Source organism: Cervus elaphus, chromosome 20 (assembly GCF_910594005.1).
Source record: "Cervus elaphus chromosome 20, mCerEla1.1, whole genome shotgun sequence".
Lineage (NCBI taxonomy): Eukaryota > Metazoa > Chordata > Mammalia > Artiodactyla > Cervidae > Cervus > Cervus elaphus.
The window spans coordinates 31,649,107-31,676,225 of NC_057834.1; the positions used below are offsets into that span (position 1 = coordinate 31,649,107).

The following is a 27,119-nucleotide window of genomic DNA, read 5'->3' on the forward strand; positions in this document are numbered from 1 at the left end:
ATTTCTTCTAAGGGATTCATGCCCACAGTAGGAAATATAATGGTCACTTGAATTAAATTCACCCATTCCAGTCCATTTTAGTTCACTGATCCCTAAAATGTCAATGTTCACTTTTGCCATCTTCTGTTTGATCACTTCCAATTTACCCTGATTCATGGACCTAACAGTCCAGGTTCCTATGCAGTACTGCTCTTTACAGCATCGGACTTTACTTCCATCACCAGTCACAACCACAACTGAGTGTTGTTTTTGCTTTGGCTCTAGCTCTTCATTCTTTCTGGAGTTGTTTCTCCACTCTTCTCCAGTAGTATATTGGGCACCTACCAACCTGGGGAGTTCATCTTTCAGTGTCATATCTTTTTGCCTTTTCATACTATTCATGGGGCACAGTGCTTTCAAAAAAAATAAAGGTACAATGCTTTACAAAAATATTGAGTTCTACTGGGTGGTGGTGATAGGAGTATATTCTCTAGCATATCAGAGACCCTGTCACTTCCTACTCTCTTTCATCAATTCCACCCTCCACTCCATTAGTTTTTTTTTTTTTTTCTTTTAATGTAAGGGTAGATGTGTATTTACATGAATATGAATGTACAGGGAAAGTTCTGGATGTGATCCTGAAGAGACAGCAGTGAGCAGTCCTAGAGAAAAGTTCTTAGTTCCTGCCCAGGAACTGAACCTGGGTAGCCTGGATGAAAACCAGGAATCCTAGCCACCAGACCACCAGGGGATAGAGCCCTCTTAGATCTTCTGGCAGCACAATTATCAAGCTCAGAGTGCAAGAACTATGGACTGTCACAGAGAACAAAATCCTGTCCCACACTCAGAGCCAGGACTTGCTAGAACAAACAAAAGCAGATTTAAGGGCTTAAGAAAAGCCCTGACTGAGTTCTGACATTTTATAAAATCTCTTCCCCATCCCTCCCCCCATTCTGAGACAAAAGCAAATATATGGGAAGTCCCTGCCTGAGCCAGGATGCCAACAGAGGAAGCTGATCAGCTGATTTTATTGGAGAGCTTTGTTCCAATAAAGCTTATTCTGTTTGGAATAAGAAGTCATTAATGGAAATGCTCTCCCTCTGCCTCCCCCCTCCCTGAGGGAAGTGAAGTCATTTTGAATCAAACTGAACACTGCCCCAGGGAACAGTTAATAGATACACTTAATTTAATAGGTCATTTAGTCTCTCACTTTTCTGATTCCATTAAACTGTCTACTGGACCAGAGTAAAGTTCACAAAGTGCTTGTCTCTAAGCTCTAATGTGGAAGCTACAAAAGGTCAAATTAAGGCAAGAACATCCAACTGACAGATGGCTCAGGGTAAGAGATAATGGAAAACCATAAAGAAGGAAGCTGTAATTATCTTCCTGACAAAGGAAGCAAGACCAGGGGTAGGGAGACCACAAAATATAAATTTTGAACTCAGGAGAGATTGATCCCTGACCTGGGGTAGGTTTGATTTCTTAATAAAAAGAAGGGGACACCAGTTTCAATTGACCCCAAGCTCATATAGGAGGCAACTTGGACAGAGTTCAGGCTGTCAAAAGATTTCTAAACCCAATATTGAGATCCTAGACAGTCGGTTTCTTGTTGAAGTTGGTCCCATTCTAGTAGTTCAAAACAAATAAAAAACAAAAGCAGTTAACATAATCCAATATCAAGTTAATAATAATCAGTATACTTGACTCCAGATTTGTCACTTTGTCCTGATGGGAAGATTAAGACTGAAAGCAGTAACTATGTTATCTAGTTCATAAACGAACCTCCAATGTCTACAACAGTGCCTGACACAACAGGTAACAATTTCTGTCTGATAAATATGCCTTCTATGCCAGATTGTGGCCTGGCTTCAGGGCTCTCTTTTAGTAATGACCCTTTAAAACTGAAGAGTTCACTGAGACCCTGAAAGCATCTGCCAGGTCTATGTCCGTGCTCAGCTACATCACCAGCTGTGCTGCCTGGCAGTGCCCAGGCAACCTAGTTTAGCTTTGTCCAAGAGGCCTTTGAGCAAACATCCAGCACAACTAACTTTAAGAACAGTACTAAACCCAGATCAGGAAAGAGAATCCTCTGAGTCTCTCCGTTCCTTTCACCTACAAAATATACAAGTCTACAATTAACTTACCAAGTGTCGGATCCCATTCCAGGTGTGATACATGAGAGGGAAGACAAGTGCAAATTTGGCTGTGTGGATCAGTGCTGGCCCCAAACACAGGGACTTCACAAATTCCAAATGAGACTCAAAGCTCCCAGGGACCAAGAGGGCCGACAAGCCAAAAAGAGAGACTCCTGAGGAGAAACAAAATAAGCCCATCACAGCAGTCCATCAGCTACAACCAATAAAACACATAAAAGTGGTTTCTATGACAGTCCCTAGCACTTCACACAATTCTAAACCAATTTAAAATGGGGAAGATTTAAACTAATGTTCACATGTGTCGTAGGAGATAGGTTCCATGGAATCTGACTCCAATCTCTTAAATTTAGAATATATATTTTAGCATCTTAATCCTTCATCCAACAATCTGAAAGTGTTTAATTTTGATGAACTTTTTGGGGCTGTCCATTACTCCGTTAGTCTGGAAGGACGCTGATGCTGAGAATAACTACCATGGCTCTCAGTTCTTTGACGAAACTTCAGATTGTTGGAGCATTCACTGTATTCCGGGGGTGCAGCTTTCTGTAAGTTTGCTGTGGCTGAACCAAGAAAGCAAGCATATGCAGACTACTACAGAAATTATGATTCCATGAAAGATTTTTGAGGAGATGAGGAAGGCTGGTATCTTTCAGAGTGATTTCACAACGTAAAGAATTTCTTTAGGTTGAGTTCCATGGAGGTTTGTCATTGAACTGTAATCTGAACTACGAAACTATGACATAAGAATAATGGAATAAGGAATAATTTGTGTTGATAAGTCAACAAATACTATGGAAAAAAATAAAAATGCAATGCCAACAAGAAAGTAAAAAGACAACATACACAATGAGAGAAAATTTTTGCGCATTGTTATGTCTGATAAGGGACTTGTATACAGAATATATTAAAGACTCTTACAGCTCAATAATTAAAAAGACAACCTAGTTTAAAAATGGGCAGAGGATGTGAATAAATCTCTCCCCAAAGAATATAAGTAAAAGGTCCATAAGTATATGAAAAGATGTTCAATACCATTAGCCACTAGGGAAATGCAGATCAAAACTATGAGAAGCCACTTCACACCCACTAGGCTATACCGTTAGTGATCCATACCCATGGGTTCTGCATTCAAATGAATCTGAATGGAAAATATTAGAAAAAAGATTCCAGGACTTTCCTGGTGATCCAGTGGTAAAGAATCCAGCTACAAATGCAGAGGACACGGGTTCAATCCCTGGCCCAGGAAGACCTTGGATACTAGAAAACGCTTCTCAGAAATGTTTTGCTTTCCCTCAGGGCATGAATACTCCTGCCACCCCACCCCCTAGAGGCTGCAGGGGAACAGACAGGCAGAGTGTATCATGACATTAGTTTGACAACACTTTAGATAAAACAGCAATCAGATGCTGGCAACCTGAGTTTTAATCATCATTTGAACAGATTCAGCAAGGCCCTTTTAGCTGTTTTCATTTTCTTTTGCAGTGACATCTACAGGGGTTTGCTGGGAAGAAGTATCAAAGTTTACGACGGCTTCTGGAAGTGCCAACAGGATTTACTGACAACCCGCACAGTTCCTTGTGTTGTAGCACTTAACTGCAGAGGAGCAGGCTGAAGTTGGTCTTGGCAGCCAACAGAAAGCACTATTTAATTTTTCTCAGTGATGAGATGGGACAGCTTCAGTGGCTTTGTTTTCCCAACTTAAATTGTTTAGATGTTAGAAAAGTCTCTCCTCATGTTCTAGGAGGAGAGTCTATTTTCTGCTTCCCAGTATACTAAACATTAAGAAGAGGACTTGGGAAATTCCATACTTAATTTCTTCTCACATACTTTTCATTTGTAAAGAGAAAGCTTTGGCCAACTTGTGACTGAATTAACTGATTGATATTCTGTGTTTGAAGATGTGACACAATAAGAAATACACATGTGGTCTTTTTCCCAAATCCTGGTACACAGCTCCTAAAACTCTTGGAGTGAGTTTTTTGTATACTAATGAGATGGCTGGTAGCTGGGGGCGCCTAGACAGCTTCGGGATGGGGGGCTAGCTGCCAGGAAGAGCAAAGCATGATTGGAGGATTGGGACTTTCAGTCCCATACATCCCTCCCCTTCCCTGTCTACTCCCCGCTTCCTCTCACTACATACACACACCTGTGAATGGCTGGTGATTGAGCTAATGACCAATGGCCAATGATTAATCAATCCTGCCTAGGCACTGAAGCCACCATAAACTATAGAATTTGGACAGCTTCTAGGTTATTGAACACAAGGATGTGCTGGGAGGGTGGTGTGCCCAGAGAGGGCATGGAAGCGTCATACACACTTTCCTCTCCATTCCCGTATACCTTGCCCTTTGTAATCTCCTCCATTGGTTTTTATTTTGAAAACCAGTATGTCTAAATAAAGTGTCTTCCTGAGTTATGGTGAGCTCTTCTAGTAAATTATCAAAACTGAGGAAGGGGTCATGGGAACCCTGGTTTACAGCTACAACTTTATATATATAATTCTCAAAGTCCTAGCTAGGCATTATAAGCAGAAAAGGAAGTGATGATATAGTAGCTAGTTAGTGACAAAGTTGGAACTGAACTCAGAAATACCCAAAGTTTGTGCTTTTTCTCTACACTGTCTCAGTTGGGAATGACCAGGGTGTAACACTTCACATCTGAGAATCAATAACTCATGTCCTACCTCATGAAAAGCCCAGAAAAACAGGGATTTCAGAGTTCCATTAGTTACTTTATAATCTGTCAGTTCTTTGGCTTTTCTAGAAAAGAAGTGACTACCTGAGCAGGTTGCCTATACAGTCAAGTGACCTCTCACTGAAGTTCTGATTTTCAATCCGACCTGTTTTTAAAGACTATCCAGAACATTCAGGACCACTCTTCTTCTCATTCAAGTTAACTGTACAATTTATTTACAGCTCCATTCTACATTAGGACTTCCTTGGTGGCTCAGATGGTAAAGCGTCTGCCTACAATGTGGGAGACCTGGGTTCTATCCCTGGGTTGGGAAGATCCTCTGGAGAAGGAAATGGCAACCCACTCCAGCACTCTTGCCTGGAAAATCCCATGGATGGAGGAGCCTGGTAAGCTCCAGTCCATGGGGTCGCAAAGAGTCGGACATGACTGAGCGACTTTACTCACTTCTTCTAACGTATCTGTTGTTTGGCACCCACATTTTATTTTTCAAATCTCATTCTTTAAAAAAAAAAAAAAATTATTTGGCTGTGCTGGGTCTTAGTTGTGGCATGTGGGCTCTAGTTCCCTGACCAGGGATAGAACCCAGGCCCCCTGCATGGGAGCATGGAGTCTTAGCCACTGGACCACCAGAGGAGTCCCTCAAATCTCATTCTTTTCATTGTTGTACATTGCATTTTGATTAGCCTTTCCCAGTCTTATGCACATTGCAGCTTCAGCTACCTGCCATTTTCAAGGAATTTACCTAATTTCACCTAGATTTTTACACTGTTGCTATGAAAAATCACAAGTATTTTAATCCCATACAGAATCTAAGCAATGGAAAAGTGTTACTGGCTTCTTTTTCCATCCTTTAAAGAACTGCTTGTAAAGTTCTTCCTCAATAAATTCTATTTAAAGTCAAACTAGTGTCATCATGCTTTTTTAAGTTCAACATGCTTTTTAGAGTATCAGCCACAAAATCTCTATAGTATGAATAAACACCTCATCATGGATTTGTCTAGCCCAGCTCGTTCTGTTACTGAAACAAATGAGAACGTAAACTTTTTTTGATTTCTTATGGTCTATGGGATCAAGTTCCAACTTCTCAACACAGCGGTCAAAGTCCTTTACAGTCCAGGACACTTTCCAGCCTTATCTTTTGCCACTTTTTCCATGACACAACTCTTAAACAATCTAGTTATCATTATCCAACCTTATCTTCTGCTACTTCCGTAACACAGCTCTTAAACAAGCAGAACTATTTATCATCATTCAAGATTCTGGATGCTTTCCAAACCCTGGGCCTTTGCATCTGGTGGTTTCCCTGTTGGAACGTTCTCCTCTACCTCCTTTCCATGAATCCTCCCGCCCGTTCTTCTTTCAAGATCTCCAACTCCTGCAGAGGTGGTCTCACCTCTGGGACCTCGTATCTCTATTAAAAAATTATCCCAATGCATTATAAATATTTATTTGTCTTATTCCTTAGATTCTTTTAACCTTGAGGGTAGACGCTTTTATCACTATCCAATTTCTAATGCTTAACAGAAGATTAATTAGAAGTTAGGAGGAACTGGTTCCAAATAGGAAAAGGAGTACATCAAGGCTGTATATTGTCACTCTGCTTACTTAACTTCTATGCAGAGTACATCATGAGAAATGCTGGGCTGGAGGAAGCACAAGCTGGAATCAAGATTGCCGGGAGAAATATCAATAATCTCAGATATGCAGATGATACCACCCTTATGGCAGAAAGTGAAGAACTAAAGAGCCTCTTGATGAAAGTGAAAGAGGAGAGTGAAAAAGTTGGTTTAAAGCTCAACATTCAGAAAACTAAGATCATAGCATCCGGTCCCATCACTTCATGGCAAACAGATGGGAAAACAGTGGCTCACTTTATTTTTCTGGGCTCCAAAATCACCGCAGATGGTGATTGCAGCCATGAAATTAAAAGATGCTTACTCCTTGGAAGAAAAGTTATGACCAACCTAGATAGCATATTAAAAGCAGAAACATTACTTTGTCAACAAAGATCCATCTAGTCAAGGCTATGGTTTTTCCAGTGGTCATGTATGGATGTGAGAGTTGGACTATAAAGAAAGCTGAGCACAGAAGAATTGATGCTTTTGAACTGTGGTCTTGGAGAAGACTCTTGAGAGTCCCCTGGACTGCAAGGAGATCCAACCAGTCCATCCTAAAAGATCAGTCCTGGGTGTTCATTGGAAGGACTGATGTTGAAGATGAAACTCTTAATACTCTGGCCACCTAATCAGAAGAGCTGACTCATTTGAAAAGACCCTGATGCTAGGAAAGATTGAGGGCAGGAGGAGAAGGGGACGACAGAAGATGAGATGGTTAGATTGCATCACCGACACAATGGACATGGGTTTGGGTGGACTCTGGGAGTTGGTGATGGACAGGGAGGCCTGGTGTGCTGTGGTTCATGGGGTTGCAAAGAGTCAGACATGACTGAGCGACTAAACTGACTGAGGAGGAACAAACATTTCTGAACTGACCACCATAAGCAAAGTGACTGACATGGTTGCAGTCATTTAGCCTAAAAATCACTGGAAGGATGAGAGCAGTTTATTAGGTTAATAGTTTCCATTACTGGGCTTCCCTGGTGGCTAAGAAGGTAAAGAATCTGCCTGCAATTACGGAGACCCAGGTTTGATCCCTGGGTTGGGAAAATTCCCTGGAGAAGGTAATGGCTACCCACTACAGGATTCTTACCATGGACAGAGGAGCCTGGTGGGCTATGATCCATGGAATCACAGAGCTGGGCATGACTGAGTGACTAAGACACTCATACAAGCACCCATTGAGTGCTAGAGGATATGAATGGTAAATAAGGTAGATGCAAGTCCTACTCTCTGAAGAGTTTACAGTCTAATAAAAGAGACAGATTTATAAAAAGCTGTGAAGAAACAGTTCAATAAGAACTATGAAGGAATAGTGTTGTGAAATTGAAAAGTAATAACAGAACTAGAAACAAACCAGAGCTACTACTTTAGATATGGTGGTCAGTAAAGTATACATTGAGCTGACAATTTTGTGGAGATCTAAGAAATAAGAAGGAACTAACCACACACTCTGTAGCAAGAGGAAGGGGTGGACATTTCAGATCAAGGGAATAAAACATGCAATGATTCTGGGAAGAGAAAGCGTTTTTACCTGTTCCAAAGAATTCAAAGACAAGTGTGGCCAGAACACAGTAAGCACGGGGATAAACGGCAGCATGACTCAGGCAAGGGCCAGATCAGGCAGAGTGTTTTAGGTCATGGTGGAGAGTTGAATTTTAATCTAAGTGCAAAGGCAAACACTGTAAAAGGAAGATCCTAAGTGTGACTTGATTCAATTTATTTTCAAGAGATTTTTATTGTTCTTGCTGTTGTGTGAAAAATACATTGGAGGAGTGCCATAAGATTGCAATGATCACAGCTGCTGGGACTGACTTCATTTCAGGTCAAATGATCCAATTCTTCTCGCCATTTGGTCCAATACACACCATCTTCCAAGAGACTACTGCTATCAAATTTATCGTGCTTCTCATCCCTATTTTCCTAAGTCAACATCCAGAGGGTAGTTTCTTGAAATCCCATCAACTCTGGAATAGGCATTATTAATATTTTAAAACAAGGAATAAACAGAGGCTTAGAGAGGTAACTAAGTTGCCTAAATCATCCACCTAGCAAAAATCTGTTCCAGTTTTGAAGTAGGGACTTTCAGAATTTAAGGGAAACATGGTAACTACTATTCTACAGCAAACAGCTACTGTTACAGAATTAAGGGAAAAGGTTTGGGAGGAAGAGTATACATGCTAAGAAATACAAGGTCATTCAAAGGGGTAAAAACAGAAAAAAATAATTATTAAGTTCAGCTGTGAAAAAAATAATACAACTTTAGCCATACTTAGCAAACTAATACTTCTTTACATTATAGTCTATGAAAGATTCAATATCCTCTTTTTTCATTCAGTAGCGATAAATATACTGAGATAATATGGAACTGTGTGCATACTCAGTCATGTCCAGCTCTATGCAACCTCACAGACTGTAGCCAGCCAGGCTCCTCTATCCATGGACTTTTTCAGGCAAGAATACTAGAATGGCTTGCCATTTCCTACTCCAGGGAATCCTGCCAACCTAGGGATCAAACCCATGTCTCCCACAATAGCAGGTGGATTCTTTACCACTGAGCCACCCAGGAAGCCCAATAATCGAAACTATAGCCTAATAAATAAATTGTTCTTGTCCTTCCAATGATTTTTAGGACTCAATCTGTTTATAAACACCACCACACTAAGCAAAAAGTATCAATCTAAAAATTATAAGATTCGAAGTAAGAAAAAATAAAGTAACTATGAATTTATAGTTAAAACAAGTTGGAATCAAGATTGCCGGGAGAAATATCAATAACCTCAGATATGCAGATGACACTACCCTTATGGCAGAAAGTGAAGAGGAACTAAAAAGCCTCTTGATGAAAGTGAAAGAGGAGAGTGAAAAAGTTGGCTTAAAGCTTAACATTCAGAAAACTAAGATCATGGCATCTGGTCCCATCACCTCATGGGAAACAGATGGGGAGACAGTGGAAACAGTGTCAGACTTTATTTTTGGGGGCTCCAAAATCACTGCAGATGGTGACTGCAGCCATGAAGTTAAAAGACGCTTACTCCTTGGAAGGAAAGTTATGACCAACCTAGATAGCATATTAAAAAGCAGAGACATTACTTTGCCAAAAAAGGTCCGTCTGGTCAAGGCTATGGTTTTTCCAGTGGTCATGTATGGATGTGAGAGTTGGTCCATGAAGAAAACTGAGTGCCGAAAGATTGATGCTTTTGAACTGTGGTGTTGGAGAAGACTCTTGAGAGTCCCTTGGACTGCAAGGAGATCCAACCAGTCCATCCTGAAGGAGATAAGCCCTGGGTGTTCATTGGAAGGACTGATGCTGAAGCTGAAACTCCAATACTTTGGCCACCTCATGCGAAGAGTTGACTCACTGGAAAAGACCCTGATGCTGGGAGGGATTGGGGGCAGGAGGAGAAGGGGACGACAGAGGATGAGATGACTGGATGGCATCCCCGACTCGATGGGCATGAGTTTGAGTAAATTCCGGGAATTTGTGATGTACAGGGAGGCCTGGTGTGCTGCGATTCATGGGGTCGAAAAGAGTTGGACATGACTGAGCGACTGAACTGAATTGAATCCTAAAATTTATCCTATTATTTAAGTGCAAGTACGTTAAAAATCAGAAACTGTACAGATTCTCAGACAACACCAATCATCCTTACACCTGGATTCCATTATTACTTTACCAACCAAAGAAAAGGCAACACAGGAATAATAACATTGGATCTTAAGATAGGAGTTCCTATCCTTACTTGATTACCAACAAAACTAATCTAATTTTGAATCACAGACTTAGTTTTATAATTTCTCCAATGTCTCAGCAGTAGCTTCCTAAATGCAGGAGCCCTATACTTGAGCCACCAGTCCTGCTGATGACCACTTCAGTAAAAACATACTCTATGGAAGACTAGGAGGGACCCCAAAGGATATTATGAAAAACAAAGGCTGCAGCTGTATTTCATATTATATAAATAAACAGAAATTGTGGTTTATTACCAGGATCTTTTGAGAATGGAGAATGAGTTAGTATTTCTGTACTTGATCAATCCCAGGTGACGAAAAATGGATGCTAAAATGGATTTTCTGAAAGAATAAGGTTGATGATTAATCTTAGACTGTGTTTGGTCAATGTTCAGTCGGCCAGGCTATCTCCATTATATTTCTGTATCTGTTCTCTGTAATGTCAATAAATATAATATCAGGACATGCTAGGAATAGTTTAAAAACTGGATAAGAAAAATTTTTTAAAAAGAAAATAAAAACTGGTTAAGAAAAGAACCTGAGCATTGTGAGAACTCATAATTTACTGTTAAAGAAATCAATGAACAATAAGCTTCAACGGACTTATCATTTTCTCTAAATCGAGCTGCTGAGTTGCAAAGGAGACACTATCAAGAGTCACAGAAATAGCAAAGTTTTTCAAAGAAATGTGTATGTATGTGTCTGTGTGTTCATGTGCAGATAAAAACACACATACATACCTGCACTCAAGGCAATACCAGTGCCACGGTGGCAAATGGACATCGCCATGGGAAGAGACCAGCTGAAAAGAAACACACAAAGGCAATTTATAAGAGGAATAGAGGACACCATTGTAGAGAATCCATCTTGGAAAAGAAAATATAAACTACTTTGGAAACAGGCAACTATTTATCACAAAGCAAAACCAAACAGCTTTCATATTTCTGTGTTTCCACTCTCCAGGTTAAAAGTAAGAAAATGATTTATTTAAGAAGTCCCTCCCTTTTCTAGACTGCATCACTAACAGAGATGAGAAATTAATTAAGACTCAAATTCCTTTCATAAAAGAAATAACATGGGTCAAAAACATCAATTAAAGTTGCATACAGTTAGAAAATAAACACTAGAATACAACCATCTGGGGCCTTCCTTTCCTCCAGTAGTAAGACAGAAGTAGAAGAAAACTTGAGTTTTATTTATCTACTGTTTCATATAACATAGTCATCCATGAACTTATTATATAACCAAAAATATCCAAATTGAGCATATCATTCACTCCCTAATAAATTACTTATCCCAAACTTAAAATCTAATTTTGCTGGATTTAGTATATGTTTCTTAAATCCACAAGTGTTTTGAAATACTCTGTCATCAAACCCTTTTAAAAATCATGTTCTCATCTATCTATCTGCCATGCTTTTCCTTAGAAGGATAAGCAATACTTCTATATTCTAGACCTAGTTCTCTTGCTCAAAAGAGAATTGGTTAGTAATATGAAAAGAACAGGCATCTTTGGATAAAGTTAACATTCATCCTGAAAAGTCAGCTTAGAGAATGTTGAGCATAATCAGACCATATAATCCACACTCTAAAGGAAAGGAATTCCAGTAGATTGAAAAGATCATGAAAATAAATTCTATGTAATAAAAATGACCACAGTAAAAAAAAGAGCAATGTCTATGTAATAAAAATGATCACAATACTAAGTGTAATAAATAATGTATGTAAAAAAAATTATATGTTAAAAAATGGTTACAGTATTAAAAAAAAAAATAATGTCTAAAGAAACCAAGAAAACTGGCTAGACACCACTCTAGATTAACTCAGACTAACAAGATAAATATAAAAGGCAGAAGAAGAGCCTCGTAACAAAGGACGAGGAGAGAACAATGGCATAATTTGGTCAGAAGAATCAGGAGACTAAAACCCAGAATGAGCTGAGGCTTGCAAAAATGTCAAGGACAACAAAAAGGGGCTTTTAAGATTGTACTCAGGGAAAGAAAGCCTCCTAACTAGGGTTGACAATTTTATGTTAATGGATGACAGAGTGCAAAGCAGATTGCTCAACTATTTTATTTGTCAAAGAGAATGATTATCAGACTAAAAAAGACAGAACAAATATTGATTTGAGAGAACTGGGGGTGGGGTGGGGAGTGGGGAAATAATAAGACACTACTTAGCATTCCAAATGCACTTAGGACTCCTGGCCAGATGAATTAAACCCCAAGGGCTAACACATGAAATATAACCACTGATCTTATAATCTTTAAGAAATACTGAATGGAAAATGGGAATGATATGAAGTCAAATGTTAACCTAACTTTAAAAAATGGTTAAAATCATAGGCTGGTTAGCCTAGTACCGAGCTGCTAAAGGAAATTTTATTTTCTAAATAATCATGATAGTATTTCCAGTCCCATATGATCTTCTAGAATCTTGTCACTCCTCATCACACCGTATTTATATTTAGCCCCTTGACTCTGGGCAGGACTTCATGACCGACTACCTCATGATACAGAGCACAGCAGATCTGGCATTGCATGACTTCCAAATCACTTGCACTCCTTCCATCACTCCATCCTTCTCTCATGCTGTAAGGAAGACTGAAATAGTCTATGCAGAGAGATCAAGTAGAAAGATCCATGCAGAGAGAAAATGAAGGCCCCTCTAAAAGCCAGAATCAATCCAAGACATGTGAGTAAACGAATCTTCAAATTATTTCAGCCCCAGTTTGTGTTTTCTCGTTGAGGCCTCAGACATCATGAGGCAGAGACTAATAGGTCACCCCCAGTATTTCCTTCTGAACATATCTAAGAGTCTAGCACAGAAAATCAAGATTGATTAACTCAGTTAGAGAAAAGTGACGACTAGAAGCCAGTAAGATTTCCTTTAGGAAAATTTTTTTTTAGGAAATACTGAGATCCTTTTCAACACAGGTTATATCTTATTCACCTTTGTATTTCAACTTCAAAAAGAGTACCAAGTGCACTGAGCAATTAACAAACAGCTCCTGATTTGAAGAGTGTTGATCTTTCCCCTTTTTTTGACTGTTAGTAGAATGTTAACCAAGAAAAAGCTAGAGACATAGGCTGTATGAATTTCAGCCAGTGATCTAACAATCATGCTGCAAACAATACCATCAAAAAAGCAAAAAGCAAAGAAGATATATAAATGGCCAGTAAGTATATGAAAAGATGTTCAACATCACCAATCATTAGAGAAATGCACACCGAAATCACAATGAAATACCTCTTCACATTCATTAGGATGGTTGTTATTAAAACAACAAAAACAGTAAATCACAAGTGTTGGCGAGGATGTGGAAAAACTGGAACCCTTGTGCACACTGCTGGTGGAGATGTAAAAAGTACTACTGCCCCTACAGCCAATACATTGTTTTCTCAAAAAATTAAGTATAGAATTACCATAATCCAGCAATTCCACTTCTAGGATATACCCCTAAAGAATTGAAAGCAGAGATTCAAAGAGATATCTGTGTGCCCATGTTCGTAGCAGCATTATTCACAATAGCCAAAAGATAGAAACAATTCAAATGAACAGATAAGCAAAAAGTGGCACATATGTACAATGGGATATTATTCAGCCTTAAAAAGAAATAGAATTCTGATAGATTCTTCAACACAGTTTAACCTTGAGGACATTATACCAGATGCAATAAACCAGATACAAATGCACAAACATCATATGATTCTACTTTATGAGGTCCCTGGTAGCTCAAGGGGTAAACAATCCGCCTGCAATGTGGGAGACCTGGGTTTGATCCCTGAGTTGGGAAGATCCCCTGGAGAAGGAAACAGCAATGCACGCCAGTATGCTTGCCTGCAGAATCCCTATGGACAGAGAAGCTTGGTGGGCTACAGTCCATGGGGTCGCAAAGAGTCAGACACAACTGAGTAACCACGCACAGCACACAGGGCAGTCAAATCTATAAAGACGGAAATGCGAATGGTGGTTGCCAGTGGCCGGGGGAATGGGAATTACTGTACAGAGTTTTGGTTTGGGAAGATGAAAAGATTCTGGAGATGAACAGTAGTGATGGTTGCACAACAATGGAATGTACTTAATGCCACTGAACTGTACACTTAAAAATCAATAAATCAATAGACTGCTTAAGTTTGTTATGTATATTTTACCACAAATTTTAAACAAGGTTAAAAGGCAACCCAACATAAAAATGAGCATAGGACTTGAATATTCATTTCTCTAAAGAAGATATACAGGTGGCCAGAAAACACATGAAAAGACATTCAACATCAATAAAGGTCATCAGGGGGACAAAAAATGGGCTTTGATCTATTTTACATAGTTCATGATAGAACTAGAGCCACTGTGCAGAAGATATAAGTTATAGTAAGTTCAATAAAATAAGGGTCTTTCTGATAGTAAGAGAAATTTCCAAACTGGTAAAGGGTGATATGAGTTTCTTGTCACTGGAGGTATGCAAGCACAAGTAGACATTTGTTTACAAAAATATTGCAGAGGAAATTTACTCATTTGTGGCTTTTAAACTTTTTTCTTTTTTTGAGTAGCACCCTTTCTTCAAAAACAAAATCCTTAGTCAAGTTGCTTTGGTTGTAGCCAGGTCTAAGGGCCTACAGTACAATCTGCATGTTGGCCAGCCCCACACAACTACTCACAGAAGTGGGTAATTGTGATACTTAATGAAGTATCCAAAGCCCCAAGCAGCACTCTTAAAACCAATGTGGTTGAAAATTAAATTAAAATCTAAGAACTCTTTCAACTCTAAATTTTTAAAATATTTTTCTAGCATATTTTAAAATGACTTGTTTTCCTGAAAATGTAATTCCCTATATATACTTTTGCTTTGATAGTGACAATTTACTAAGCGATAAAGAATACTTCAGAAAGGTTAACTTAACCATATAATTCCATGCTACCTCCAAAAATTTATAAAAGTTATAACAGAAAATATGACTCCAGATATCTCAGATATCTTACCCAGACATATCACCTTGGAAACAGCCCCATGTTTCCTGTTGTTTCTTTTCTTTTTTTCCCATGAGTATGTCTAGAGTTTCATAATCAGAAGAGCAAAGTAGTTTAAGTCTCATCCCACTAGCTTATTATCATTTGTTAATATGACTTGTGAAAAAAGGCCAGAGCTTTAAATATAGACTCAACATAATCTGACAAGTTCTTCTTCATTATAATCCTCCCTCAAATCTTTCACCTCTTAAAAAAAAGTTTTACCATAAAGTAGCAAAGATTGAGATCACTTATTCGTCGTCTTCTGTTTTAGTAGACTGTCCAATTTCTACAATCAGAATTATTTCAGGAATCTAGTTTGGAAAAAATCTGAAGGGTTGTGGTATTTGTGGAGGTGGTTAAAAAATGACCAGCTTCCCTGTCAGGAATCCAAGAAAATACGGTAGCAGGACTCAAGATGCTTTGCTGCGTTAGGAGTTTTTTGGGAAGACACTAGCACAACAGCCATCAATGCTACTTCTGAGGACAACAAATTAACAGAAATAGATGTACGTATATGTATATACTCATATATACACATGTACATGTATTTGTATGTGTCTGTGTGTTCATACATATATATCACAGCTCTGTCAGAAAAAGTCTAGAAGCAATGATATCCTGTTAGCAGTGAGCACATCTAGCACCCAGATCTTGATTTCACAGGGGTCATCTTGAAAAATTTCCACCAGCCAAGTCTGGGACAATCTGAACATCAAAATAAATCAGAGTAACAGTGTAACTCTGGGTAAGACAAAAACTGTGAAGTAATGTGGTGGGGGAGGAGTGTGTGTGTGTGTGTATAAAACGTATCTATTCCTAGTCTGTGTGTGTGTGTGTGTGTGTCCTAGTCTGTGTGTGTGTGTGTGTAAAACATATGTGTGTGTGTGTCCTAGTCTGTGTGTGTCTGTGTGTGTGTGTGTGTGTGTGTAAAACATATCTATTCCTAGTTTCTGACACAGAGCTCTTAAAACCCTTATCAATCTCCTCACTGATATGGGTGCTAGGAGTATCTTTTTATTTGGTCTTTGACTCTGGTTCCCAACACACAGTTCCTAAATCCCTTAGAATTTCCTGGGAGGTAAGAGTGACCTCTGTTCTAATGAGGTGACTCTGGATGGGGGCTGGTTGCCAGAAAGACCAAACCATGACCAGAAGCTTGGACCTTTCTGCCCCAACCCCACCTCCTTCCAGGGAAGGAAGGGCTAGAGATTAAGTTAATAACTGATCATGACTACATGATGAAGCCTCCATAAAAATTTCCAAAGTACAGGGTTTGGGAAGTTTTCAGATTGGTAAATACGTCCACATATCAGAAGGATAATGCACCAACTCCATGGAGACAGAAGCTCCTGTGCTCAGGATCCTTCTAGACACAGAGGGACCTAAAAGAGCACCTGGCTATTCATCTGTATCATCTGTAATACCCTTTATAATCATAGTAAACTTAAGTAAATGTTTCCAAGTTTCTTGAGCCATTTTAACAAATCACTGAACCCAAGGAGGAGGTTATGAGAACTCTTGATTTATAGATGGTTAGCCAGAAGTACCAGGTGGTGCTAGTGGTAAAAAAAACCTGCCTGCCAATGCAGGAGACCTAAGAAACATGCGTTCGATCCCTGGGTCAGGAAGAACCCCTGGAGAAGGGAAAGGCTACCCACTCCAGTATTCTTGCCTAAAGAACCCCATGGACAGAGGAGCCTGGTGGGCTACAGTCCATGGGGTCGTGTACAGTCAGACACGACTGAGCGACTAACACTTTCAGTTAGAAGTACAAGTGACAAGCTGGGATTTGGGATTGGCATCTGAAGTGGGAGGCAGTCTTGTGGGACTGAACCCCTACCTGTGGGGTCTGTGCTATCTCCAAGTAGTTAAACAACTAAATGTAATACATGATCCTCTGTCGGATCCTGGACCTATAAAGGACATTTTGGGACATGTGGCAAAATCTGAATGGGACCTGAGGATTACGTGATTAACACAGGATCAATGTTAATTTTCTGACTGTGATGGCTGTAGTATGGAGAGTTTCCTCGAATTAAGAAACATACACTCAAGTATTAAGGGACTGCAGCAGACAGAAGATGTCCACACTCTAATTCCTGAAACTTGTGAATATTTACCTTAAATAGCAAAGGGGAATTAAGGTTGCAAGTGAAATTAAATAATAAGCTCACCTTAAGATAAGAAGGCTATCCTGGATTATCTGGATGGGCTCAATATAATACAAAGGGTCCTTAAAAGTGGAACGGGCTGGCAGAAGGAGGGAGTCAGAGAAGAAATGTGACAATGAAGCAAGTTCAAAGTGATATGATGGTAGAACCTGACACATCACTGCTGGTTTTGAAGATGGAGGAAACAGGTTCCAAGCCAAGGAACTCAAAACAGCCTTCAGAAGCTGGAGAAAGTAACATAACACTCCTCCCCAGAGCCTCCAGAAATGAATGCAGCCCTGCCAACAACTTAATTTTAGCCCTGTTAGACCTAAGCCAGACTTTGAACTACAGGACTATAAGATAATAAATGTGTCATTTTAAGTTACTAAGTTTGTGATCACTTATGACAGCAGCAACAGAAAACTAACACAGGAGTAATGGAGTATCATCATCGCTGCACTTTTTTAAAATCATTCAGACATGTTAACACATTGGGAGTCTGCATAAAGGTATACAGAAACACAGCACACTATTTCTGCAACGTTTATGCAAATTTCAAATGATTTCAAAATAATTTTTTTTAATTAATAGGAATTACATTTTGACTTACCTCCAGAACTTTTACCTGCTACTACTAAATTCCCTGGTTCCAGAGCCCTTACCTGTAGATGCTGATATGGGGTGACAAAGGACGGTTTGAACTAGTGTTCTTACTCCAGAACCTCTCCATCTCTTCTTTGGCCGTGGTTCCCAAAGGAACAGCACTAAAATAAAACCAAAAGGTTTAAATGATTAAAAGTAAACTTGGTTTAAAATTTCACATAATAAAAAGTTAAAGGTAAGCTGGGCTAGATGAACCCATATATTAAGAAAACGTGTCTGTCCACTCACCTTATCTTTCTGCCAAGTATGACTCAACTACTAATAACCTCAACCACCCAATGAGGCATATTAGAAAGCAACTCTTCTTTTCAATCCCCCAACACCCAAGTACAGTAATGGAAGATTAACTTTCTTGTTGGGCAGCAAGGCAAATACAGTATTTCAAAACCATTTACATATCACCCAGGTCATGTGTGATATCTCATACATTACCACCTGCTTTCATCCAGCTCTTCAAGACTCCTTTCCCCAAGTTCTCAAAAACTGAGAACTAGATTCAGTTCAGTACCTCTAAATAGTTTCATGATTTTTCTTGTCACTAGGCTAGGCTGAAGAAAGTCAAAGAGGAGAGTGAAAAAGTTGGCTTCAAACTCAACATTCAGAAAACTAAGATCATGGCATCTGGTCCCATCACTTTAGGGCAAATAGGTGGGGAAACAATGGAAACAGTGTCAGACTTTATTTTTTGGGGCTCCAAAATCACTGCAGATGGTGACTGCAGCCATGAAATTAAAAGACACTTGCTCCTTGGAAGAAAAATTATGACCAACCTAGACAGCATATTAAAAAGCAAGAGACATTACTTTGCCAACAAAGGTCCGTCTAGTCAAAGCTATGGTTTTTCCAGTAGTCATGTACAGATATGAGAGTTGGACTATAAAGAAAGCTGAGCGCAGAAGAATTGATGCTTTTGAACTGTGGTGTTGGAAAAGACTCTTGAGAGTCCTTTGGACTGCAAGGAGATCCAACCAGTCCATCCTAAAGGAAATCAGTTCTGAATATTCATTGGAAGGACTGATGCTGAAGCTGAAACTTCAATATTTTGGCCACCTGATGTGAAGAACTGACTGACTTGAAAAGACCCTGATGCTGGGAAAGATTGAAGGCGGGAGGAAAAGGGACGACAGAGGATGAGATGGTTGGATGGCATCACCAACTCAATGGACATGAGTTTGAGAAAGATCCAGGAGTTGGTGACGGACAGTGAAGTGTGGCATATTGCAGTCCACGGGGTTGCAAAGAGTCAGACGACTGAGCGACTTAATTGAACTGAGGCTAGGCTGAAGCCAATTCTTAGACAGCTATGTTCAACAATTTAATTTACTATGTACCTACATTAAACATGATCCATCCCCCTCAAGAAAAATATTTCCCCATACATTACTTATAAATTACAAAAGTTAAAAACAACTCCATACTGGGAAAAAACTTAGCACACATTTCCATATTCAAATTGCCAAAGTTAAAATCACTGACAACGAGGCAAATGATATCATATGTCCCTGATGTGATATACTGAGGATAAAACATCATTAACGTATTACTCCTGCCAAAAATGCATAACCTAAATCATCAGAAAACAATCAGACAAATCTAACTTGAGAGAAACTCTGAAAAATAACTGACCTGTATTCTTGAAAAATGTCAATGTCATAAAAGACAAAGAAGGCCAAGAAATAGTTCCAGATTAAAGGATACTACAGAAATATGACAACTAAATATAATATGTGAGCCTAATTAGATCCTGGATAGGGGACAGACAGACTGTTTGGGACAAATGAAAAATCCGAAAATTGACTGTGTATCAGGTAAGATTGGTCAAAGTTAAATTTCCTGAGTTTGATAACTGCATTTGTATAATTATTCTGTGTTTTATAAGATAATTTTCTTGTTTTTAGGAGAAACTGGGGTTTATTTTGCTGCGCTGTGAGGTATGTGAGATCTTATTTCCCTGACAAGGGATCAAACCCATGCAGTGGAAGTGTGGAGTCCTGATTACTAGAATGCCAGGAATTCCCTTAGGAGAAGTATTTAGAAGTAAGAGGTCATGATGTCTGCAACTTAATCTCAAAGAATGCAGAGAAAATCACAATAATTAAATTGTGCTGAACCACACTAAATTGTCAGTATTACACAAGTTTTGAGCTACAAAAATATAATTTCATATGGCACAACCAAAAATATAGAGCAATATGTAAACACAGCAAAACGTTAACAATTGAGAATATAAGTGAAAGGTATGTAGAACTTCCTTGTACTATTTTTCCAACTTTTCTGAAAGTACAACGTATTTCTACTCTTTTTTTTTTTCCCAGTTGCGTTGCTCAGCTTGCAGAATCTCAGTTCATGGAACAGGGATTGAATCCAGGCCACCACAGGGAAAGCCTGCAATCCTAACCACTAGGCAACCAATGAACTCCCTAAAAGTACAAAATATTTCTAAAATTAAAAGTTAAAAAGGGGGATAAAAAAATAAGTAAAAAAGTTATGCTGCAACTACTGAAACCCTCATGCCCTAGAGCCTGTGCTCTGTGATAAGAGAAGCCACTGCAGTGAGATGCGCCTGCACTGCAACTAGAGTAGCCCCTGCTTGTCACAACTAGAGAAAAGCCCACATAGCAGTGAAGATCCAGTACAGACAAAAATAAATAAATTTAAAAAAAAGTTAAGGGGGACTTCCCTGGTAGTCCAGTTAACACTCCACCCTTCCAATGCAGGTGCATGGGTTCAATCCCTGGTCAGGGAAGTTCCACATGCTGTGGGGCGTGGCCATAAATAAATATTTTAAAAATTTTATAACAAAAAAAAACATACAGAGGCAAGTGTTGAGGTCAACAGACTATAAATAAATATTATAAGAAGAAACAGATTTAAATACTAACTCCTGGGAGCAGCCCAAAATTAAAGGTTACAAGAAAAAGGAAGTACAAAAGGAAGAAAGACGAGACAGAAGAGAATTAAATATCAAGAAAGGAACCAAAAAATGGAGCAAATAAATGAAGTTAAAAATAGCAGAAAAGCTTAAAGTGAGGAAAGCTAAGAAAAGACCAAAGATATATTCAAAAATTCCTTCTTTCTTCTACAACCAGATAAGAAAAATAGAGACCATGGTCACTAAATTTTCAGCCAACCATCTACAATTACCTGCTTTCGTACATATCCCCAAAATCTCAGTCAAAAACCTACTGCTTTTCTCAGATGAGAAAAAGTTTAAATAATAATAATAATCTCCACAGATTTAGGAACTTACTTTCTGATACAGAGCTGAGGACTAAGGTGGGCACGAAGGCAATGACGGCCAACATGTCTGCAAGATAAGACAACCAACAGTTAATAAACATTTAGTATATTTAGTATATATATAATATATATACATGTAGTATATATACATATAGTATATATAGTATACATTTAGTATATATATAATATATATTCATTTAGTATATATTTAGTATATCAACTTCTCTATTTTTGTACTGTGTAAGACTTTAGGGTGGAGGGGAAAATTAGGAATAAGATGAAAACAAGGACAGTATCAGGATTTTGAGATTTTTCTTCTAGTTGGAAAGCTTCAATTTTAATAACTTGAGAATAATCACAAATATTATTTTCAAATGCAAAATAAGGTTTTAGCTAAACACAAATAATACAAGGTGAAAGAATAATCAGAGTTGGTTATTACTCAACAAGGAAATATAGAAAGTAGGACTTCTCTGGTGGTCCAGTGGTTGAGACTCCATACTCCCAATGTAAGAGGCACAGGTTCAATCCCTGATTAGGGAACTAGGGTCCTACATGCCACAAGGGGCGGCCAAAAAAAGAAATATAGAAAGCTATTTTTTTTCAAGCTAGGTCTTAACAGAGGTGATGGTTAAAAGACAGGGTTTTTCCTAAAAAAAAGAAAAAAAAAGAAGGAAAAAAAGGGCAGACAGACAGAATAAGCCACTGGCAACACCAAGAACTGTGTGTGCGCTGTGCTGTGCTAAGTCACTTCAGCCATGTCCGACTCTTTGCGACCCCATGGACTGTAGCCCACCAGGCTCCTCTGTCCAAGGGATTCTCCAGGCAAGAATACTGGAGTGGGTTGCCATGCCCTCCTCCATGGGACCCTCCCCACCCAGAGATTGAACCCACATCTCTTTATATCTTCTGCATTCGCAGGTGGGTTCTTTTAGCACTACAGCCACCTGGGAAGCCCACCAAGTACTATACAGCTTAGCTAAAGCAGACAACTGCTGCAAATGGATCATTTAGAAGGTTTAAAGAATAGGGGTTTGAAGAGTGAGGGTCCTAAGTATTAAACTGTTTTTTCAGGGAACTACCATCAGGTTCTAGACAACCCGGATGAACTTGAAGTGAAAAAGGCCATCATACAATAATGCAAAAAATATGAGAACGCAGATTTCTCTGCTATCCACATGAAGAGGTACTTAAAGAGGACACACAAGCTTGCCACTAAAACGCTGCTATTTTTTAAACAGCAATCAATACCAGAACTGCTCTTCAAGTCCAAGACTAAAATGTGCCCAGCCATTCTACCTAGAGAGGCTCTGATCCAGAGTTTACATGGTATCATGAAAAACACATGACCACTACACCCCTTTAATTCACATTATATCGAATCTTTATTTAAGAAAGGCATCAGAATGAAGCTCCAGGGCCAAAACTAAAAATATACTGAGATTCTACAAAAGTTTACCATATATCCACTATGTACCATGGGGGATGGATACAAGATCACGTTAAGATCCAACACTTCTAAAAAAAGTGCATGATGTCCCTCACACCACTGATATTAGAGGCATAAACATTTCAAGAACCTTATGTTTTACACTAGAAAACTAGAAGTGCCCACTACTGGAAGAAAAAATAATCCAACCAACACTTCCTTCAGCTCTTCCCTCTTCCCAGCTTTGGAGGCAAGGGGTAAATACAGACATTGTGCACCCAAGACTCCCAGAAAGAAAGAAGTGGGAACAAATCTCTTTATATCAATTGAAGTAATTGTGACTCTGAAGTTGCAGGGCACGCATTCCTCACACCAGGCTAGGTCCAGTCACTCAGCTACCCAGCAAGAGTTTTCAGATGTGGGTTGGAATCTACAGCACTCTCTGTCTAGTGCTATTGTTTCCCAGACAAATACCAATATAAACTTTCCACAAGGCCCTAACAGAATCTGGTTGCACAACTACATAACCTTATTTGAAATATGACAAGAGTAGATATCTAATCTATCCTTGCCTTTCATGTGAAACCAGAAACCCTGAAAAGATTTCTTTTCCAAACCAGGAATAGCACTTTATGTTATAGCTAGAAAGTAATAGTAGTTGCCTTGTTTTGTTTTTAACAAACCAGAACTTATAATTTCCAGTTAGTGCTGGAAATGCACTATGTATGTCTCCCCCTAAATGTAATCATTGCTCAAATTGTTTCTGAAGCTCTTTCCTGTATCGAGGCAACAGTAATGTAGAAAGAACACTGGACAAAGTAATAAAAGCGAGACTGGAGGTCTAGATTGCCCTAAACTGTATAGTGGGTAACTGAGCTTCAGCTTTTTCATTTATAAAATGGGATTGATAAAACCTACATTATTGATTACTAGGAGGATAACATGAGAAAATGTATATAGGAAAGCACTCTCTAAACTGCACTATACCATATACATGTAGTTTATTAATATTTCACTGGTTTCCCAAAGGTCTTTAGAATTCACATCACATTCTCTTTAAAATTCTTTGTGGTGTAAAAATCTTAATCTGCTGAAAATGGATCTGACTTCTGGAAAAAAACAAAAGTTATTCAAAGCCGTCTATGTCATCAAATTAAATAAAAAACATTTTTAGTCCAAAACAAGATATGAGTATAATATAATGACTTTCTTTTGCACATCCTCTACACCTGATCTGATGGCACACAAAAACTTAGTTTCATAAATGTCTGAGGTTAACAACAACATTAAAATACATAATCTTCAAGGACACAATGAAGAGCAATCATTTATACACAAAAGTTCTGATTAGCTGTATGAGCATCCAACCAAATTCAGCAAGAACTCCTGAACTGATCTCATACCACCACCAATTTCTTCCCTATCATTCAATATAACCAGTTAAGTTACTGAAAAAGAAAGCTGACTTCATCAATCATCTGCCTAAAAGTCTTTAACAGCTCCCCACTGATGACAAGGTTCATACCACAGTCAAACAAGGTCCTTCTCAACATGACCCAATCCAATTCTCTAGAACTATTCCCCACCAAGTTCCCTTCAGTCCTCTATACTACCAAACTGAAAGTTACATTACCCACAGACAGAGCAATAGTTTCTTTTGATCACATGCCTTTGCTCAGGCTATTCTGAGTGGACCTCCCTTACAGTCTGATAAACTCATCCTTCAAGACCCAGCAACTCCCAAATGGCAACTTCACTTCTTTAGCCTTACCTGCTGCACCTGCCATGCTCCCAAAGCAATTGTTCATATCTCTAAATCAAAATTAGGTTACTTATTAATTAATCTATTAATCTCCTTTGCTAAACTTTGAGTTCCCCCAAAATAGAATGGAATACTTTACATCTACAGCACCTATAACAACATGACTCATAGAACAGGCTCAAAAAAATGGTCTGTGAATGAGTATGCTTATTTTAAAAAGCAGTCTTGGGAAAGGGGATCGGGATGAGGAATACATGCAAATCCATGGCTGATTCATGTCAATGTATGGCAAAAACCACTACAATATTGTAAAGGAATTAGTCTCCAACTAATAAAAATAAATGGAAAAAAAATAAAATAAAAAGCAGTCTTAAGAATTCAGACTTTAAATAAATTAAGCCTTGTTTTTAGAGGGGCTTCACACGTAGTATTTCATATGATGGGCAATGCCCAGAGGGTTAATGACTCTTGGTGGGTTTGCACTTAAGTTGCATGACTATTACTAGACAGAAGCCTAGCTATTCTTAGCTTAGTTCTCCATCGAGGTCTTCTTGGCTCTGGCAAATCATTCCCTGACTATCAATGGAGTTTGCGCTACACAGCTGGTTATTCATCCCTAGCTAGTTTATGAACTGTTCAGGAACTATACAAAATATAGAGTACTATTCAAAATCCATAACATACAGTACTGCCATACTAATAATTTTTAGTTAACCAAGCATTAAAATCATTTAGAAAATATTTCTCCTGAGTTCAAGTTATTACTATTTTCATTTGCAAAGAAATGACAATCATGACCAGACTTGATCAATGACCCAGACTTGTCTAAAATAAATGGAATTAGTGACACTACTAGAACTAGAAACCAGCTCCTAGAATTTCTTAGAAGGTATTTTCCTTTGAGGTGAAATCAGCACATTATAAACAAATCCCTCTAGTGAAATGCAATTAGACCCCAGAACTTTCATCAAGAAAAAAACAACTTTTTTAAAATCTCCTATTTCTCCTTTTAAAAAGCCCTTGTGAGTAATGAAGAGAGGTGTCCCTCCCTTAAGAGTTTTGTACTACCACTAATGAATCCTAATGATGACAGTCCTACATAGCTCAAAATTAGAGTTTGGACATATTCAATGAATACAGTGATCCTCACTTTCTAAGTACTAAACATGAAACTCCTAAAATGAACTGTTCAGACCCAATAGGATCATTACAAGAGCTACGGTAATGCCACCAAAAAGCCTATGACCTCTACTAAAATGTATATACCAAGGAATTCAAAAGCATTCAATTATGGTCAAACCACCTGTAATAAAGGAGGCAATCTGGCAAGACTAGCCCTGACACATTTTAGAAAGAGACACAACTGGAAATAACAGGGAGAAAAATGAAGGATCAAGATAAACCATTCCTGATCTCAACTCCCAAGAGAAATCATTTTGTCACAGAGAAAAACTAAATAAAGTCCGTCTATTTTTATGCCGGGTGACTGAAGTGGAAAGAGAACGAGAAGATATTTGGGGAAATCAGGAATTAAATCTCAACAGCATTTAAGTTAACTTTCCATAACAAATAGTTTCCAAATATAGTGCTGGCACAAAGCTGTGCTGGGATTTGTACCAAGAGCGTCTAAAGTCACTAATGCGGCTACAGCTATAAAGGCTCTGAGAACGAGGCCTCTTAAAAAGTGGACAATTCAGAATGGAAGAAAATCCAGGGTATTTCTCTGGACGAGTTGACACTGCACAGAAAAACTGAAATATCTACTCCCCTCACCACCAAATTAAAAAAATAAACTAAAATTGAACTTCCGGGCTGCTCTGGCGCAGCAGAGCGACAGCTATAGGCGCTGCTAATCGTCAGCCCGGTGGGGTCCAGGCCTCCTGCACTTTCTACCAGGGGCCGGTTAGGAACTCGAACAGTGCCACCCACTGCCAGCATCTGGTGTTTCCAGGAGTAAAACGCAGAAGTCAAGTACACCAAGATTCTCCTCCTCGAAGCCCAAGCCCTAAATAAAAAAAGCTATTTCCTTGGAGCTCGGCTCTGGCCGTGGCCCAGAGAGCAAGCTAGGGAAGAACTATTAGAAGCGGGGAAAGCAAAAGAAGCGAGAGCCCCGTGACCCCTCCGTAAAACGGAGTAAGGAAAAGATTATCCGCCAGTGACCCCGAAGCTCTCCACGATGTACCGGAGCGGCTGGGGGAGGGGAAGGGGTCTCTAGGATTCTAGACTGCGTCGCTGCCACCCACGGCTCCTTTCCGTGCCCAAGCACGGGGTAAACGGCTCTCAGCAAGACGTGAGGGGCCAACACAGGTCCCCCGAGGGCCGCCGGCACGGACTCCCAGCCCCAAACTAAAGTCACCTCAACAAGAGCGCCGCCATCTTGGGTTCCGGCCTGACGGAAGTGACGCCGACGGCCCCACCGCCTCTGGGCGGGAGGGGCGGGGCTTCCGTCACTTGACTGCACCGACTATTTTAAAGGACTCGGCTCCTGCCGGGTTGTTTGTTGGATGGTTTTGTCTGCTGTTCTGGTGTCGGCTTTTTTCGGTCTCAGCGGGCTTCTATTTTAAAGTGACAGAATTTCGGCAGAATTGCGGCTGGCTCAGGTTCTGCAGTGCACATTCACCGCTGTACACACTCATTTGTTCAGCCCCACAAAACAGAGGACCTGCCTAGATTCTTCACTGAAGA

General features: G+C 39.3%; 1 protein-coding gene across 1 annotated transcript in view; it reads right to left on the minus strand.

Annotated features, from left to right (window-relative positions):
* SDHC (succinate dehydrogenase complex subunit C) overlaps nucleotides 1–26,890 on the minus strand; it is a 31,547-nt gene extending 4,657 nt beyond the window's left edge. Inside the window, exons 1-5 of the mRNA XM_043876689.1 lie at nucleotides 26,791–26,890; nucleotides 21,254–21,310; nucleotides 18,003–18,104; nucleotides 10,918–10,979; nucleotides 2,124–2,287 (exon numbers count right to left, since the gene is read on the minus strand). Coding sequence (XP_043732624.1) covers nucleotides 2,124–2,287; nucleotides 10,918–10,979; nucleotides 18,003–18,104; nucleotides 21,254–21,310; nucleotides 26,791–26,810 — 405 coding nt within the window. The 5' untranslated portion in view covers nucleotides 26,811–26,890. The remainder of the gene's footprint in view (nucleotides 1–2,123; nucleotides 2,288–10,917; nucleotides 10,980–18,002; nucleotides 18,105–21,253; nucleotides 21,311–26,790) is intronic.
* Between the last annotated feature and the right edge of the window lie 229 nt (nucleotides 26,891–27,119).